General features: G+C 34.9%; 2 protein-coding genes across 3 annotated transcripts; both read left to right on the forward strand.

Annotated features, from left to right (window-relative positions):
* Nucleotides 1-25: 25 nt before the first annotated feature.
* Nucleotides 26-15,714, forward strand: LOC106170714 (uncharacterized). 2 transcript variants are annotated; one of them, XM_087006473.1, is made up of 13 exons: nt 26-199; nt 2,192-2,352; nt 6,056-6,302; nt 6,584-6,678; nt 7,997-8,158; nt 8,401-8,566; nt 9,048-9,117; nt 9,497-9,608; nt 9,779-9,833; nt 10,101-10,264; nt 10,660-10,781; nt 11,108-11,272; nt 14,604-15,714. In XM_087006473.1, exons 3-13 carry the CDS (start codon nt 6,063-6,065, stop codon nt 14,783-14,785), a joined length of 1,533 nt encoding a protein of 510 aa, XP_086862599.1. In that variant the 5' UTR covers nt 26-199; nt 2,192-2,352; nt 6,056-6,062; the 3' UTR covers nt 14,786-15,714. The 2 variants fall into 2 exon arrangements, with proteins under 2 accessions (XP_086862599.1, XP_086862600.1); XM_087006474.1 differs by lacking the exon at nt 26-199 and adding an exon at nt 343-459.
* A 162-nt stretch (nt 15,715-15,876) lies between these two features.
* On the forward strand, nt 15,877-19,344 carry LOC147763669 (octopamine receptor beta-1R-like). The gene has a single exon (XM_087006477.1). It carries the CDS (start codon nt 17,072-17,074, stop codon nt 18,059-18,061), a length of 990 nt encoding a protein of 329 aa, XP_086862603.1. The 5' UTR covers nt 15,877-17,071; the 3' UTR covers nt 18,062-19,344.
* Nucleotides 19,345-19,362: the final 18 nt, after the last annotated feature.

The raw sequence follows: 19,362 nt of genomic DNA on the forward strand, positions 1-19,362 counted from the left end.
GTCGTTCGTTATTTTTGTAGCATTGTCAACATATTTGAAAATACAAATGCTACGTGGAATTTTACTATCAAATAGCAGACTGCATTTCTATGCGAGAAAAGAAGGCAATTTCTCGTCAAGTGAGTCGTCCTCTTTGATGCCACCTGGCGCCTCTATGAGATACTAATATGCAAGGACAACACTTTGAACAAAAATTCAGGTAACCTCTTTTAGTTTCATAAGTGTCGGTAGCACTTTTTATAAGACTATTACTATTTGCTTATAGAAATAGAACATATGTATTTGCTTTGGCACTCTTTATATCACACCTAATAGCAATTCATATGCATGCTTGTCTCGGCTTTTTAACTAGTGTCCTCATGTACACTATTTGATGTACTTATCTTGTACTACAATAGTAATGCAGGGATTCCACTGTGCAACCAAAGGTCGTGCATGTATCCATGACAAGGAAAACTTGTACGTAGACTGTTTAGAGTGTCTTACCTAAGAAGAATACTTAGGGAAAATGAAAAACTAGTGATATGTTTGCCAGTGCAATGTACTGTAGTTGTGTAAACATTAACATGCTGTCCATACAAATGATTTAAGGATTTGAAATCAATATTTTAACTTTTCAACCTGTATTAGTGTACACACTAATATCGATTTTGCCACTAGTGCCTGTAAATGTTGTATTGAATGTTTCTGTCTATGTGACCTTATATACTGATGCTGGGGTGTAATATTGACCTGACCTTAACCACAACCAACTTGAAGGTGAAGGTTTGAAATGCCATCTCAAATTGGATTTAGTAAGAATAACAAATCTCGGAAGAGTTTTTTACAAAACAGCTCAAAAGTAAATGAATTGAGAAATCATGAATTAGAGAAATCAGAAAAAATTGGTTTCTGCAATGATTTGAGTGAAAATAAAAATTAAAAGAACAAATTTCCAAGATGTAATAAAGACAATATGGATGAAGTTAAATATTAGATTATATATTACTGTACATAACACAAATTTTTTGGAGAATTAAAAATGTGGGTTTTTAAAAGAGATTTAAAATGGTCAAAGTCTTCTGTTTTTGTAATAAAATTTGGTAGGGCATTCCACACTTTTGGGGCGTAGATTATAAAAGCACGATCTCCATAACTTTTGAGGCACCCCTTCTCTAAAACAGAATGTTCTAAAATAAAATCATTCTCAGTATTAAAATGTGTGGACCGCCGTGGTAAGTTAAAACAGATAAGATCAGATAAATATAATGGTCCTTGTGAATGGATCGCCTTAAAAATAATACAAAGTACTTTAAAATCAATCCTCTGCTTCACAGGCAGCCAGTGTAATTCTTTCAGAATGGGATTGATATGGTGTGTACTATTGCACTTAATTTGACAAACCAGTCTTGCAGCTGAGTTTTGAATAACTTGTAACTTTTTAATCTGATAGTCACAAATACCAAAGAGGAGACTGTTGCAGTAATCTAATCTTGATGATATAAATGCATGTACTAATTTTTCAGTGGTTTTGTTATCTAACACTTTCCTTATTTTTCCAATGCGCCATAGTGCATAAGATGCTGATTTACACACTTCAGATGCACGCTTCCCCATAGTGCCATTTTCATCGAGGGTAACTCCCAGATCTTTTACAGAACTAGATGGTTTTATAAGAATTTAGCTGTAGATCGGACCACACTACCCGTTTTCAAGGTGTGCATCAGTATGCGCTTAGAAGTATCAGACACAACCCTGCTCTTGTCTAGTACGAGATGTGATAGTGATGATTCTCAGCAGGGTTGGAAAGTATTGCATCACCACTCAAAATTTGTTCAGGGTATGATTCTGTGAAATGCGTACTGACGCACACCTTGAAAACGGGTAGTGTGGTCCAATCTACTGGTGAATTTGGGATCATTCGGTCCTGAGTCTGGTAGTTGGGTAGGCCTGAAGAAGATGTTCACTGTACCTTAAGCTCAGTGCATCTTTGTAATAGAAACAAGCTTAAGGCCACTCATATGTTCTGGTTTAAATGTCATTATTATCATCATATAAAATGTCAGGAGTCAAAAATATGATGCAGTCGTGACATATGTGTCAAACACATGTTTTGATATCACACTGCCATAGGTATGTTTCATCTCATGCCAATATTAATTTTATGTCTCATATGAATTGAGTTTGATGACCTTATTGATTTTTCACACAGTCTATGCAGCCAGAGGTACAGTGATCTGCGAATGGCTTGTCATGATGGATTACGAGTAAATGTACTAGTATCCAAGCAATAAAGTGGGAGAGAAAAAATCCAGGACTGGAGAAAAAGGATGAAGTTAGATCCCCAGTATTTCTACTCAGAAGTGTTTATGTGTAAGTATAGACACATTCGCAACTATTGTTGAACAAACAGCTGTATTATAGAAGTATTCATCCCTTTGTCATGTTATTGATTAACTTGGTGTGGTCTTGTACTGGGTAGCTTTCCCAGAAACAGCAGTAGGATATTGCCTGCCAATCAGTGGCAATATTTTTTTTTGAGGTAAGGTGTATGATTATTTAGTTTGTTGCTCTGATCATGACATTGAAATTTTTTTATATGAAAATGTTGTCTTTCCTGATGCATTTGTGTAAAATTTTGCACAAACTGATCAAAAATAGTATAAATAATGACAGTAATGCTCTCTTTGCTGTGTTGCTAAAAGGTATGGGGGTAGATCTTTGTATCAAAACAGTTCAAAATTTATTACAGCGATTGCTAATTTGTCTCACTGTTAATTGTACCACCAGCGTTAGCGCTGGCGGTACACATGGTTTCGGTCCCGTCCGGATCGTTCCGCCGGCTCCGCCGGCTCCGCCGGACGGCTACCGTTACCGCTTCTCCTCCTAGACGGTAAGGGCCCCCGTACCCATCTCATGGATTTAGGTCACCTATAATCTCAACTCGTTCCACGTAAAATTTGGGCTTTGTCGGTATTGGGGTCTGGGTGTGGCACTCATTGCAATGCACCCTTGTCTAAAAATGGCAAAATTAAATGCTAATTATCTACCCTACGGAAGGAGTTATGGGAAAAATTTCTATAGACGGCTTTCCAAAAGTCATATGTGTAGATTTCAAATATACTCTTGGATTTGACCTTTGACCTTTACTTCAAGGTCAAATGGGCCAAAATTTTCAAAAAAATTAAATTTTTTACGAAAAATTTTTTTTTTGCCCTGTTATTCAGACACCACACAGACTTAACCAATAATATTATTGGAAGGTGTTACCCTTCAGGTCATCTTTCATCTCCATGAATTTGGGGTCAATCGGTGCATTTTCACGGGAGTAGCGGCCATAAGAAACCGAAACTGAAAACTGTCTCTAATTCGGGAACCGTTAATGCTAGAGACCCATTCTTTTTTGCATTTTGTAGAGCATGTAAAGCCCAACACTGGAGGTGGTCTCGGTTTTTTTGTATTCCATACGGTTTTCGAGTTACGCTGTATCAAAAAGTACATATTGGTGGTAAAAGCAAAATGTGCAGTACTGTAATGGATAATAAATTTTGAACTCTGGAAAAATAAAACATAAGGCTTGGCAAAGCAGACAACTTGTGTTAAAAAATGACATTATTTCATCAAATTTGAACTTCTGAAACTTCAGAGCACCTCCTATTTCAAGAATTTTGACCAAAATGACATTTTCTTTATTTTAATTAATTTTTTCTGTACGAAATTTAAGGCACATTATGGTAACTCCAAAATTATAACATTTAGTTCCTTATATCTCCAAAACTGGCAGAGATAGGTCCATAGCTACTATTGAAGTTGAATAGGAAGTCATATACTGGCAATCTTACTATGACCTTGAAAGTGACCTTTGACCTACTTTTCACCATGAACTGAACTTTGCAAATTTTTCTTCCCTTTTATCTCCAAAACTGGCAGAGATAGGTCCATAGTTACTATTGAAGTTGAATAGGAAGTCATATACTGGCAATCTTACTATGACCTTGAAAGTGACCTTTGACCTACTTTACACCATGAACTGAACTTTGCAAATTTTTCTTCCCTTTTATCTCCAAAACTGGCAGAGATAGGTCCATAGTTACTATTGAACTTGAATAGGAAGTCATATACTGGCAATCTAAATGTGACCTTTAAATTGACCTTTGACCTACTTTTCACCATAAACTGAACTTTGCAAAATTTGCTTCCCTTTTATCTCCAAAACTGGCAGAGATAGGTCCATAGTTACTATTGAACTTGAATAGGAAGTCGTATACTGGCAATCTAAATGTGACCTTAAAATTGACCTTTGACCTACTTTACACCATGAACTGAATTTTGCAAATTTTGCTTTCCTTTTATCTCCAAAACTGGCTGAGATAGGTCCGTAGTTACTATTGAACTTGAATAGGAAGTCATATACTGGCAATCTAAATGTGACCTCAAAATTGACCTTTGACCTACTTTTCACCATAAACTGAACTTTGCAAATTTTGCTTCCCTTTTATCTCCAAAACTGGCAGAGATAGGTCCATAGTTACTATTGAACTTGAATAGGAAGTCATATACTGGCAATCTAAATGTGACCTTGAAATTGACCTTTGACCTACTTTTCACCATGAACTGAATTTTGCAAATTTTGCTTCCCTTTTATCTCCAGAACTGGCTGAGATAGGTCCATAGTTACTATTGAAGTTGAATAGGAAGTCATATACTGGCAATCTAAATGTGACCTTGAAATTGACCTTTGACCTACTTTTCACCATGAACTGAACTTTGCAAATTTTGCTTTCCTTTTATCTCCAAAACTGGCTGAGATAGGTCCGTAGTTACTATTGAACTTGAATAGGAAGTCATATACTGGCAATCTAAATGTGACCTCAAAATTGACCTTTGACCTACTTTTCACCATAAACTGAACTTTGCAAATTTTGCTTCCCTTTTATCTCCAAAACTGGCAGAGATAGGTCCATAGTTACTATTGAACTTGAATAGGAAGTCATATACTGGCAATCTAAATGTGACCTTGAAATTGACCTTTGACCTACTTTTCACCATGAACTGAATTTTGCAAATTTTGCTTCCCTTTTATCTCCAGAACTGGCTGAGATAGGTCCATAGTTACTATTGAACTTGAATAGGAAGTCATATACTGGCAATCTAAATGTGACCTTGAAATTGACCTTTGACCTACTTTTCACCATGAACTGAACTTTGCAAATTTTGCTTCCCTTTTATCTCCAAAACTGGCAGAATTAGGTCCATAGTTACTATTGAACTTGAAAAGGAAGTCATATACTGGCAATCTAAATGTGACCTTAAAATTGACCTTTGACCTACTTTACACCATAAACTGAATTTTGCAAATTTTGCTTTCCTTTTATCTCCAAAACTGGCTGAGATAGGTCCGTAGTTACTATTGAACTTGAATAGGAAGTCATATACTGGCATTATAAATGTGACATTAAAATTGACCTTTGTCCTACTTTTCACCATAAACTGAACATTGCAAATTTTGCTTCCCTTTTATCTCCAAAACTGGCAGAGATATGTCCATAGTTACTATTGAACTTGAATAGAAAGTCATATACTGGCAATCTAAATGTGACCTTGAAATTGACCTTTGACCTACTTTTTATCATGAACTGAACTCTGCTAATTTCTTTCTCTTTTAACTTCAAACTTGACAGAGATAGGTCCATAGTTACTCTTGAACTTGAATAGGAAGTCATATACTGGCAATTTACTGTGACCTTGAAATTGACCCTTGACCTACCTTACGAAGAACTTAAATTTGATTGTACCATATATATTTTTTGCAATAGTTTAAAAATTCTTGTTGATTGCATTTTTACAGCTTGTCAAGCACAAAACTGGTGGCTATGTCCCTTATTTTGTGTATGTGGGGGTCTATACGAATGCGCTTGCTCCAGCTGGTGGTACAATATTCGGAGGCGGTATGGCCTCTCTGATCCTCTAGTTAATACTTGTTTGTATTGCAACATTCATTTGGTCCCCTGTGCCCTTTACAAGACACAATATGCATGATATTTGAACTAAATTCACTAGTATACTTATGTTTTAGGTAAGCCATGATGGCTGTTGTTTCTACATTGATATCACACCTTGCGCTAGATCAGATTTTCTTCAGTGGTGATATAAAAACAACTACGGTGGCAATAGCGATCACAGGATCATTGTGTTGTTCCATCGTATGGCTTATTGTGCATTTGCTGGTCACCCTCAACCCAGAGTCTACTACATTTAGAGCAAGGCGGAAAAGCAAAGGAGATTCAGTTGCATCATTCCACATAAAGAGAGCCAGTAGTCTGGTAACTATTACACACTAGATTTTTTGCTCTATTTGCAATGTATTGTATACGATAGCTGTGGGAAGAATTATGCAGGTGTTATTTGAAGTTCAATCAATTATTGTTGGGCAAGAGATTACATTTGTAATGGGTATATGAAACTTGCTTACATTAGCATGTTCTGATGACATGGATATTGATTTTTTAGCACCTTGCAAGAGAATAATTTTCTTTGCATTATCTCCCACTAGTACATGTAAATTGATGATAAATTAATTTTGATATGATAATGTATATTTTAGCAAAATAGAAAGAATCTTCAAAAACAAAGTTCAAGTCAAAGGAAACACTTGAGGCAGGTCCTACACCGGGACAGTCTCAGTGTTATCTGCATAAGGTAATTTGATTCAATGTTATTTAAGTATAATAAATTGAAGTATTTGACATTAAAAGTTAAAACAGAATGCACATGTCATTTTTAACTACATATTAATCAGATATTTTTGATATGTTTTTTAAAAAAAAAAATGTACACTTCACAATTAATATATTCATTGAAAAGGGAGGAAAAAGGGTACCAAAAGAAAAAAGTGCAGGTGTTTTTGTATGTCTGCAATAAAATTGAATGTGTAAACATGCATTAGCATGTTAAACCACATCCAATGAATGTTGAAGCAAATAAATAAAAGCACTTAGACACCTGTGTTATTCAGGTACACTGAGCCACGTATGTACTTAATGTTTGTGCAACATTATTAGGGCACATTCAGATTTACACTTTATACATTGTACTAGCTGGGTCAGTCCAACTCTGTAGGGAATTCCGGCTAAAGTGCAATTAGTGGAATCAGCTTATTCAGCACACAACAGTTAATTACCTAGCATTCAAGGTGTGTCAGACAGTTAAGCTGATTCCACAGATTGGACTTTGGCAAGATTCCCCCAGGGATTTTGACCGACCAGTTATTACTATGTATGAATATGAATGCAGCCTTAGTCTTCAGTGATTTTTGTGACTTTTAAGTGACCCCTTGGCTGTCTCACCCTTGATCAGTTATATAATGTTGCAGTAAATGGAAGTCATTAGCTGTATAACATAAGTGTGTGTGTGTGTGTGTGTGTGCAAATATATATTTCTGTTTGTTGTGACTGTCGTGTTATTTTATGTTGTCAAACTTTGAAAAAAATCAGTGGTTTAATTCAGAAGACTAATAATTGTTATGCAATCATACTGCAATTGGATTTTTTTTTCAAAATCACATTCAGTCACTTTCCTCTTTTACAAATCTTAATATTCTTGAGATATAAAATTTCTTTGATATGTTGCATTTCTGTGGGTTTTTATTTGTCTATGCCTTATTTCACACTGCATTGTAGTTCTATCTGAATGCCAACATAGGTTTTAATCTTTAAACTTTTTAATTATTTCATATTTATCTGATACCTTATTTCAAATATTATTTTGTCTCCTTGCAAATGGTTTGTCTGTACATGCTCTATTTGAGATTTGGTCATGGTAAGACTTTTGGGACATACAGACAAGCAACATTAAGAAAAAAACGCAATCAGGTTGCAGTTGCACAGCAACGAATTCCTCGCTTAATGTGTCAGACGTTCTTGTTTCCAGGCCTGCCATTTAATATAACTGAAACATAATTACAACCTTAAATGTCAGCTTATTGCTTATTGTATGTCTGTCCTTGCATGTATTTTAGTTGTGGTCTTAATGAGGCTCACTGGACATGCCGGCTGGTACTGTGTGAAACTTGCTGCCTTTCCAGTAAATATACTACCTGTGACTTGGGGCTGGCAGACATTGATGCCAGAGTCAAAGTAAGCAACCATGATGTGAAGAAACCTAAAGAAATTGACTTAAGGTAAGCTCGGGGCTATTGGACAATTTCCAAGTTATTTCTTATTTCTAGGTCTAGTGACTTGTCATTTATGTAAGAATTTCAGTATGCAAAAAAAAGTTAGAGAGAAGAATTGATTATTTTTTCAAGTTCCACCAAAGATGTTCTTGAAGTGTTTTAATTCTTTAGATCTAAAGAATTTTATTTGCAAGCATATCTTATATATTTTCCAGGATTGACAAGTCTGTATTTCTTACTCTTTTCAGTTATTTTCAACTGACTTCTTGTCCAAGTAGAATAGGATATGTGGGAGCCCAGCTAATTGTTTTGAATCTGTCCAACAACTGTTTGTCCGACCTTCCCAAAGAGATTGGATTTCTATTAGGCCTAGAGGAGCTGTACTTACAATACAATGGTTTGAAGGAATTGCCAGTAAGAAGCTACATTGTAAAATTCTTTAATCACAAAGGAATATTAAGATTTAATCTTTTTTCTCAAGATGAAAATAACAATTAATGTATTTAAGTCTGTATTTTATTTGATGAAAAAAGTGCTCATTTAATAACTTGGAATTTACTTGCCCCATATAATAACCTCAAAATAAAAGGTGATATCGCTATTCACAATCCGTGATGCTTTCAAGTTACGGAGCCCTGGTATGCTGGCATGACCCCAGTCATACTTCACAATCTACTGATTGTGGTTATAAATAGATCATGAATAGTCAATTTATCTGAACAGTATTCAAGAACTTCGGAGGTGCAAAACAAGCCAGGCCAAGTTATTTTTTACCTACTTCTTTCATTTTGTATCTCATACCATGTACACACAATAGACATCTTTTTTATTTACAACTGGTTTTGTGCTAGCTCACCTAATACTAGAAATATGATACTTTTTCTTTTGTCACCAGGACAACATTGGCAATCTGTCAAAGTTAACTGAACTAGATGTGAAACATAACAGCCTGACAAGTTTACCAGGTGAGAATTAAATATTGTGAACTCCCACTGACAACTTTGTCGTCAGATTGATAAAAGCTCTTCTTTTCTCTGAATGATAAAACTTTCACATAATCAGTATTATATTTGGTGATTATCTCATTGGTCAATATTCAATTTTCTCAGACCTTGAATTCCTGGATGATAATCTGTGATAATTATTGAATGATAAATTGTAAAACTTAGGTTGATTTAAAACTTTGTGTCTGTAATATTAATTGATATAAAAAATGGTGCTTGCCTTTATTTTGTTTTAATATTGGATATAAAAAGTTATTTTAAAAAATAAATCATTGATGTCAATGTTTTTGGTGTTTGTAAAAAAAATCTATATTAGAATTTTTGTTAATTCTTTTTTCAGATTCCATTGGTAACTTGAGCAGTTTAAACGTGTTAAATTTAATGAACAACAAATTGGTATCTTTGCCACAAACAATTGGGCAGCTAACATCATTAGAGGTTTTATATGCAAGGTGAGAAAAAATGCCCTAGACTGATTTTTAAAGTTAACAACATTGATCTATAATTTAGACTGAATATTAAAAGCTGTACATAGAATAATTATGGTATGACACAATTCATAATTCTTTGGTATATGTTTTCTAATTTCCAGTAAAAAATAGATTTTAATCTCATATTTCAGTAACAATAATCTAATATTCTTGCCAGAAGAGTTATGTGATCTTAGCCAATTGAATGTAAGTATGTGGTAGTTGAGTGTCATACAGAAAATATAATTTTACATGGGAGTGTTATTCTAAATAGTTATGTTGTGCTGATCTTTTTCAAAAGAATAGACATAGGAAATAATACAATTGTATTTTGACCTTGAGTAAATCATTGTTTACGTGAGTGATGAGCAGCATTTTAATTGGAAGTGCATGATTTTGTTGTGTATCACAGTAAACAAAAACCTTTTGAGAATGTCTTGGAAATATAGTTTAAACCTTTTTCTCATACATTAGTCTCTGCACCTATGTGGCAACCAGTCTTTGTCAATCTTGCCAGAGAACATGGGGAACCTTGTACGTCTTGCAGAGTGTGATGTCTCAGACTGCAACCTCATTCATCTCCCCAACTCATTCTCAAAGTGCAGAGCTCTGGTCAAGGTGTGGTGCAGCAATAATAGGTTAGTTGGTCTAAAAAAAACAATACTGTATGCAAATGTGTTAAATGAGAGAAGGAATCCCCCTTCTGTAACTGTACCCTCCGATGTTACAAAATTTATGTTGATCCATAACAATTATTACACGTGCCTAACATGTAGATTGTCATTCGCTTTTGTGCAAAATGTTTTATATGCTTAATTCAGACACGTTTTATGCCACATTAAAAAATATTTAGTTAGAATATCATTATTCAGATATCATTATTCAGAATATTTTGAGAATAAAAATAAAAGTGACTTTCAAAGCCATGATCTCAACATGACTATTTTGTTGCTTTTTTACATTCCAATTTTTAAATTGGAATGTAAAAAATACAAAACAGTGACAGATTTTCTATGTCATAATCCATTTCTAGACTGATCAGTTTGCCAGAACACATAGGACAGCTCCACCAGCTCAGGGAATTACACATCAGAGACAACAATTGCCAGCACCTGCCAGCCTCAATGGTCCATCTGGACCTGTATGTATTTAGTGGTAAGTGCCAACATCTATAGGCTCAGGATTCTCTGTAAGGTGAGATCACTCTGATCTTTTTTCAAAACCATGCCCCTTCCATCTTTATTATCTCTCAAATTCCTTTAAAAGAGAACAAAAAAGTGATGTTTTTGAAAATAATGCCAGTCTTAATTTAAGGAATATTTTGTGGGTGAGAGATCTGAAAAAATTCTTTCTTGTAATATGTGATTTGATGTATATTCCAATGTATATCCCATTGTAATTTTGCACAAAAGAGCAAAACATCAATACATATACATTTGGACATTATGTTTGTAGTTTCATTTGAAAAGTTTCACTTGTAGCCATGCACAATCCACTATATGAAGAAAACCACAAGGAGATCATGCAGACCTCCCAAAAAATGCTCCATCCAGCTCCAGTTGCCACCTTGGTGGAATTGGCTGCTAGGTTTATCACCATTAGGAAAATTCCTTGGGACCATGAAAACTTACCTGCTATTTTAAAAGGTAAAATATAAATGTAACATAAATGTAATTTTTTTGTGTTAATAATTCAGCGGAGAAATTAATTCTTAATATATTTGTCTGTAAACCTTATTAACATTTTCAGGAGCATATAAATCAAATTATTGAACTTGTGTGGTAAGATTCAGTGACAAACCAGTGTAGTGGTCTCACCATGAGGCATTTTACTAATGACCTATCATCAGTGTCATATGGCCAAAAATCCTGTCCAGCGTTTCTTACCAGGTGTGAAAGAAAGACCTGAGACTCCCTTTTATATGTAAAGTGTAATATTTTCCACCTGCTTCCAAGTAGCCCCTTTGATGCTTTGTTTACTCCATTTTCCATTAAAAGTGTAGTTATTTTTTTCTTTTAAGTGACAAGTGCCACAGATGTGAAGATTAATAGCTGGGTTTTGGCGTTCATTGGTAAAGTGTCTTGTATGTTGATTGACTGTTTTGTTTTTCTTGTGTAAGTTTCCTAGCAGTCACTGGTGCTACTCACAGCACCTTACACATTATTGGACTGCTTTCTTTCTTTCTGCATTGGTGATGCTTGGAAGTGGTAGTTTGGTATTATGGATGGTTTTGAGTTTCTGTCATAACTAATTAATGACTTTCTGTCATTACTAATTATCAACTTGAGTTGATGGATTCAGTTTTTTAAAATATTAAAATACAGCAGACTGTGATAAGTTCAGCATCGGGTGGTTTCATGGATATTATTGCATAGTGTAACCCTTTAACTGCAAGATGATATATACAGAACAGTGGGCTTAACAATGGCTGAACTTTTCAAGGCTGCTCAGGACCGGGACTGTTGGAGGCGTACTGTTGCATGTGCCACGGCAAGTCAGCCTTGACCCTTCCGTCTCTGATGATGAACCCTTTAACAAGGAAGTCTCATCAGACAAGTTTTTGACTCACATTGACACTTCCAGCATGGTCTCTGCTGCTTTACCCTAGGTTCTAGATTCCGGTATTGCCAGCTCGATCTTGATTTCATATATAACCCATATCAGCAATACCAGTAAAAATGACTGCAAGGTATATTTAATATTTACAAGCTAATTTTTACGTTGCTCTGACACTCAGGGTATGCTGCTTTAGATTCCTATCAGACTTCATCAGAGTCCGCTTATGAAACTTTGGTCATTTGGTCATTTGAGCTTTTGCAGGAGCACTTATATTAACTGCTTGTATGCTTTCTGCATTTCATAAGATACTATTAGCATTACATCCTTTTAAATTGCTTGAAAGTTCAATATTTCATGGTGTTCAGTTAAATGCTCATAGAGACATCTCAGGTTTAAGGGGTCTAGGATATTAAAAATACGTCTAAAATTCGATTTTTAGTTTTTTATACGTTAGAAATAATCAATTTTGTATCTAATACTCAATTAAGTTATATTTGTGAAACACGGACTAAAAATATACATTTGGACGAGTTTTTCTACCTGTCCTGACTGGTACGGGTGGCAGGCTTTAGGCTCCGCCTCCGTTGTCAAGCACCGTTACTATGGGGGACGGGGCAAGAATGGTTGTCTAACTTCTTAAGCTGTTACGCGTGCCCTGGCAGCTCATAAGTCTTACGTCAGCTAAGCAGAACACAGTTATATACACAGTCATGGGAAGAAAGAAAGTCGTGAGAAAACGGATGAGCGAGGAAAGCAAGAGAATTTTGAAAGAGAGTGTACGATATATTAAATTTTCTCCTATAGCGTCTAAATACACGTCTAGGTATAGACTCGAGATCACACTTGAACTGCTGAGTATTCGTACAACGTCTGGGGTTGTCAGAAAAAAATCGTTAGGCAATCATTTTATGCACAATAAAGATTGTAATAAGCAAGCAAGTTTTTAAGTAATATTGCCACCCAAAACATTTTCAAATTCGCATATTTCGGTCTTGGCACTCTGTGGCATCATGGCATATGAGTACCCACATTCGGCCATTTCTCGGAGTAAATCTTGCTTTGCTTTCTCAATTTTTGCGTCTTGGTGTGTAGAGCGGCGTCCACGCACGACGGGTGGCAAATTCCCTCTGCTGGCACACCAAGTAATCCTCTTTTTGTTTGTAAGCGCTTCCTTAGACACTTCCTAGACAGTGCACAGACTCCTACTGCGTCAGGCACAATTATGATTAATTACGTCAGTGAAACGAGAGAAGGTATACCTACTCAGCTGTCAATCATTTCTCAGGGAAGAGCGGCTTTCGTGGTACAAATAAGTTTGCGTACAAAAGTAAGATTTTCTGGCATCTAGATAGAAACAAACAACCTAATTTTAACACGTAATGGTGTATAGACCTTCCCGATCAACAAGATGATAACAGGTAAGGTGGAGGTGCAATTATTTTGCTTAAATAGCCCAATTACCTGAGCAAAATGGTTTAGGAGCGATTTCTCAGCTTTGAAGATTGATAACATAGTCTAAACTTCAATACCCATATCTCATTCTGTAACTGTCAGATTGACATGAAATTTGATGTGTCTCTGTTTCAGTATAATATCTAGTCAACTGAGTCTTGGTTTTTGGATTGACCTTTTTTTTTTGAAGTTATTAATACTGAAATTGGAAGGTCCATATATATTTCGTAAAATTCACGTTTTATCAAAATAAAATCAAAAGTAAAAATAAAAAGAGAAAATCCTGACAGAGTTCACTGGAGTTTGTGCTAACTTTTAGATAGCTATTTCAATCGTATTAATAGGGCTTTTTGTTTAAGAGAAATTCTTGATTAAAAAAAAGACAATTTTAGCCTCAAAACGCTGATATTACGTCACTCGTGTTACACTGTGACTACAAACTTTGAAAAATTGTTTGGCTTGCTAGACCTTATCTTTAAGTTAATAGGAAATTTCATTAGCTGCATTAGTTTTGGACTTTTTCGTTAATATCCTAGATCCCTTAACCTAAGGTAATAAGGATTGCTCACTACAATGTACCTTCCTAGTTGTATTTTCAAAGGTTTAAGGATGAGATTTTGGTGTCTGTGCCATCAGTTCAATTTGTCATTGAATTTTACTTCTCAAGTTCAAAGATTTTTTAAACATATTCTTGATTCTAATTTTCCTGGATTACTAAGGACATTTGGTCATGAATGACCTTATGTCTTTAAGATTATACATAATCTGTTTGTATATATGCAGTTTCATGAAAATTTCAAAAATATTATTTTAAACATTTTGCTTGACTAATTATAGTACTGGTATTAGGATTCAGTCTAGTTCATCAGATTTTATATGAACAATAGTAGGAAAATATTATTATTATTATTATTATTAGTATCTCATCTAGAATTTTGAGTTAATGAGAATCATTTTCCTATCCAGACTTGTTGCTCAGCAGGCGGAATTGCTCAATGTGTGAATGCCCAGTCTTTGAACACTTCTTCTTGGAGCTGAAGTTTCAAACGATCAGTATAGCGCAGCGAATTCCAGTACATACACAATTGTGCGAACAGTGCTTTCAAGTTGGAAGAAAGAAGACAAAAACTGATATCTCTCCAGACTGATACTAATAGAAGATTTAGAGTCTTCTTTCTCTGGTGCTTACATTTGTGATGCCCAAGATCAACTTATCACTTTTCTTCATTGGCCTTTATCAAAACTATATTTAGTAAACGAGTGATGCCGTTTGTCATCAAATGTTAATGGGAAAGTTTATTTTCTTTTCATGAACTCATCCAAGGAAACATATCGATTGTACAGTTTATATAAAAATTGACTTGTTGTCTTGTAACCATTTCACAGTCATTTCGTTAATTTCAAGAATTAGAATGTTCTTTCTTAACAATTGATGCTACATTTATTTATGACATTGTAGGAAAAACAGATACAAAGAGTTTGTATTTAGACGTCTTTCATTGATCTACCAATAATTGGTCCATGAGATAAACTCATCTTTTACACTAATTTTTTACTATTAATGTAAAAGCAGAACCATTGAAAATGGTTTCTGGTCTTTGTTATTAGACGTCTTTCATTGATCTACCAATAATTGGTCCAAGAGACGAACTCTTTTTTACCCTAATGTTTTACTATTTATGTAAAAGCAGAACCATTGAAATTTGTTTTTGGTCATTTTTAATAGTTTATTTTCAATATTGTATTTTATCTCTTCATGTCAAGGCAGTTCTTTTACATGTAATTCTGTGAATGATGTACTGTGCAGGTAATAAAGTTGAACTTCTTAACAAATTTTAATTCAAATAGTAAAGACATAAAATTTGCACAAGTGTCATTGAGATTGGTCTGCTTTTTAGACAACAATGATCAGAATGAACGTAAAATATATACAAACACAGTGACTCATTTTAGTGTAAAGTAATGACTGTTTAATCTTTTTAACTTTTTTTCAGGATGTTTGATTCACCTTCCATAATTCAGGGATAGTTTAAGTGATGACAATCACTTTGCAACAAAATACAATTATTAATTCACACACACACACACAAAAAAAAAAAAAAAAAATTAACTGCAATGTCCTGCCTCACATTTTAGAAAAATTGCACTTTTCTTTTATAGTTCAAAATTTAATCATTTACAATTAGAATCATGCTCTCTGGCTTAAATCTTATTGTTTGGCTATATTTTGGATAAAAACACAAAAATATCCCATTTTGTTCTTGCAGCTTTTCAAGAATGAAGACTAATGCAGTTTAGAAATATATGCTTTCCCTCATTCAACACTTGTTTAATTCAAAAAAAAAAAAAAAAAGATGAGTACATGACTGAACTGAGTAAAATTATTATGAATCCAGGTTTTCAGCCTCCGTAAATGTAACAAACGATCTTTTTTGCTACGGTCATGATGAGATAGAATTTGAATACTTGCAAATATCTGCAATCAGACACAACTGATAGTAAATAAGAACACAGATTCAGCTTGAAACCTAATGGTTGTCACTCCCCTGCATTCTAGTCATCTCTCAGGGAACAACTTCATGCTATTGCAAACTCTGCCAGCAGGTGCCAGAGGGAGGTCGAAGATTTACCTCCCTTCTATTGCTGACATTCAGTCATCAACCACATTTAAATTATCTGGGTCCGTAGACCAGCTAGCACTCAGCTCTTCTCATTCTGAATGGCCCCTTTCATTCTGAATGGGGATTTAGAAGAGAAGCACAATTATGTACTTGTTTTTAAAGGGAAGAAAATGCTAATTTAGGTGGATTGCTATATATAACTATACCAAGGGATTAAAGTGCAAGGGTTTAATTTTGATACCATCATTTTTAAGATTGGGTAACTCATGACTTTAAGGTAGTACATGTTCCGGTTCTTCAAACATGATCATAAAAGCAGAATGTGTGAAATGGATAATTTTTGACTTGCATCAGTTGAAAGTTATTGATGACCTGTCACCTTGTTCTTGTCAGAAATACATTAGGGTGATTGAAAATGCTATGCTGATATCCTGGAGCAATCTGCAGATGTTTAATAATTTAAATGCACTTTTATTGTTGTATTGCATTAGGATTAGATGTAGCTGTAGCAATGAACTAGACAGCTCATTGTCTGTAGTAACACAATAAGATGTTCCCTGACATGATAATAAACTCAGATTGTATTAGAGCCGAGTTATAGAGTGGGTGAAATGGATTTTCAACGAGAATGTGCGCAGCTTTAACAGCTATGGCTAGTTTTGCTGCCTAATGCTAAAAAATACAGGGGTTTAGATTTTAGTGGAGAATATTCATTGAGTGAGTATCTGAACAGCAGGCCTTTTTACCTACTGAGAGGTAAAGAAAGCTGCAACTGGTGGTATATACTTCCAAAGGGATAACAAGAACCTGATAATGGTACCAGTTAATGGGACTGAGGATGACTTTTATTTTGCAGATAACAATACTGAAGATGAAAATGGTCCATACTATTACCAGACAACATTATACAAAGTATTGGTTGTGTTTGCACTTGCGCTAGTCATGGTCATCATATGTTTTGGAAATCTGTTGGTCATCATCACCTATGCATGTGTGCAGAAACTGCAAACACGTGGCAATATTTTCATAATACATCTAGCAGTGGCAGACTTGTTATTAGGATTCCAGATAATTTTTCAAATCGTATCAATTTTTATACCTCTCAAGTCTCTGACCCTATGTATCTTGCGATACTCACTGTTGGTTTTCCCTTCAAGCGCTTGTAATTTAACACTGTTGGTTCTAACTGTGGAGAGATATTATGCTGTGTTCCATCCTCTGAAGTATCATACTTGTGATATGAAAAAATGGTTTTATGGCATAACTGTGTTAATTTGGATCCCTGCATTCATACTTGGATTTCTGTTACCATTTATGTGGCACAAGGATTGGACCTTTGAAAAATCCCATGGTTGTGAATTTTCTGTAATTCTGAAAGAGGATTTTATTACTTGGGTTATATCACTACCGTTCATCCTGTCAACAGTCAGCATTTTGGTTCTATATACCAAAATTATAAAGGAAATCGGAAAACAAATGAACAGAATTGGACTTCAAAATGACAACGGAATACTGACACCTCATCAATCTATTGACAGACATACACAGATTTCTTCACAGAAAATAAAACTCTGTAAGACTGTTGCTCTCATTGAGATTTGTTATTTGGTTTGCTGGGTCCCTTTTATATTATTTATAGCAATTCATGCACTAATGCAGTTGGAATACACAGTTATTGCTATAAATGTTCGCTTCTGTTTGGGAATTCTGCTTGCTGTTAACTCTGCATTGAATCCATTTATATATGCTGTACGAACGCCAGATTTTCGTAAGGCCATTCGAAAAGCAGTAACTAGACAATGATGCCAAAGCCAAAAACTTTAGGATGATGCCAGTATAGACATTAGTTTATTCTAGCATAAATTTATAGTTTAAATTTGCTGTGGGTGTCAAACTGAAAAACTTTTGTTGAGATGTACAGTTGTTTGTGTATCTGTTGGATCTTAGTAAAATACTCATGCAAAGACAGCGGATTTCTTTTGATTCACCCAACAACCACAAAAGAAATTGTGGATTTAAGGCAGGACAACATACCTGTTACTCTAATGAAATGCTTTGCCAAACCGTTTTATATACAGACACTGTAATTAAGTGTCTGTATACGTTCTGATTGGTCTGTCTGTCCATGTCGTCGCCGTTGCTGTCGTACACATGACATTCGCCCGATATCTGTATTTTTGTTTCACCTAAAATTTACCGAGTTGCTTTGTTTGGTAAAGAAGCAGGTTGCTTTCGAAAATCGGCATGATCCGTTCACATTAACCTCACTCCAACTCTGCTCAGCGTCATCGCTATCACATCACATACCAGGTGGGTGCCTCGTCTGATACTTTGAAGCGTGCACTGATAAACACCTTGAAAGCCAGTAGCGTGATCTGACCTACCAGTGAATTTTGGACCCTCCGGTGCCGCGTTTGGTAGTCTGGTAGTCCTGACCATGAAAGCAATATTATCGTTATACCTTATTTTTAAAAGAGCTTAATCATCATCATCATCATCCCTGGTGCATCCATGATATAAGGAAGGGGAGGGGGAGAAGAAAAATCTGAGTTATAGCAAAACAAACTGATTTGTTTTATACATGATATTGAAGTAATGCAGAACACATTAGTTCATGGCAATCAAATTAATTCTAATAATAAAAAGGATACTGCAGCTAAAAGTTGGATTGTACATGTACTTAAAGAGAGTGATGAAAGTAAACTAACACTGAAAACAAGCAAAATAATTCTGTGATGAAAATAGTAAATCTATCAACTTCTTTAGAATAGTTTAATGCATTTCAGGTCACACATTAAAAGTTTGGAGTATGCAGGGGATTCGCATCTTGGCAAATCTAGCAATACAAAGTTTTGGAATGTTAAAATTCGTAGTGTGCCTCAATTCTGACGTGCGAGTATTTTTTCACTTTTGGCAAATTAATGCACTGCAAGTGGTTCACTTAATGTCCCCTATAACTTTCAAACATTTAACAACATATAGATCATCATGCCTGCTTTGTAAAGTTACTAACTTTGCCATTTCTAATTAAGGCTTTTATGAAAGGGATTTCTGGCTATCATACACTGTTTGTATTCGCTGTGTATTAGCCAAATAGCACTGCA

The sequence above is a fragment of the Lingula anatina genome, chromosome 2 (genome assembly GCF_051362555.1).
Source record: "Lingula anatina isolate TDL-2025a chromosome 2, LinAna3.0, whole genome shotgun sequence".
Classification (NCBI taxonomy): Eukaryota; Metazoa; Brachiopoda; class Lingulata; order Lingulida; family Lingulidae; genus Lingula; species Lingula anatina.

Bases quoted from the DNA above. Each gene is read 5' to 3' on its own strand.
- LOC106170714 (XM_087006473.1), top strand. From the start codon at position 6,063: ATGATGGCTGTTGTTTCTACATTGATATCACACCTTGCGCTAGATCAG. The intron at 8,567-9,047 runs GTAAGAAGCTAC...TTTTGTCACCAG, and splicing joins ATGGTTTGAAGGAATTGCCA to GACAACATTGGCAATCTGTC. The intron at 9,834-10,100 runs GTAAGTATGTGG...CTCATACATTAG, and splicing joins GTGATCTTAGCCAATTGAAT to TCTCTGCACCTATGTGGCAA.
- LOC147763669 (XM_087006477.1), top strand. From the start codon at position 17,072: ATGGTACCAGTTAATGGGACTGAGGATGACTTTTATTTTGCAGATAAC.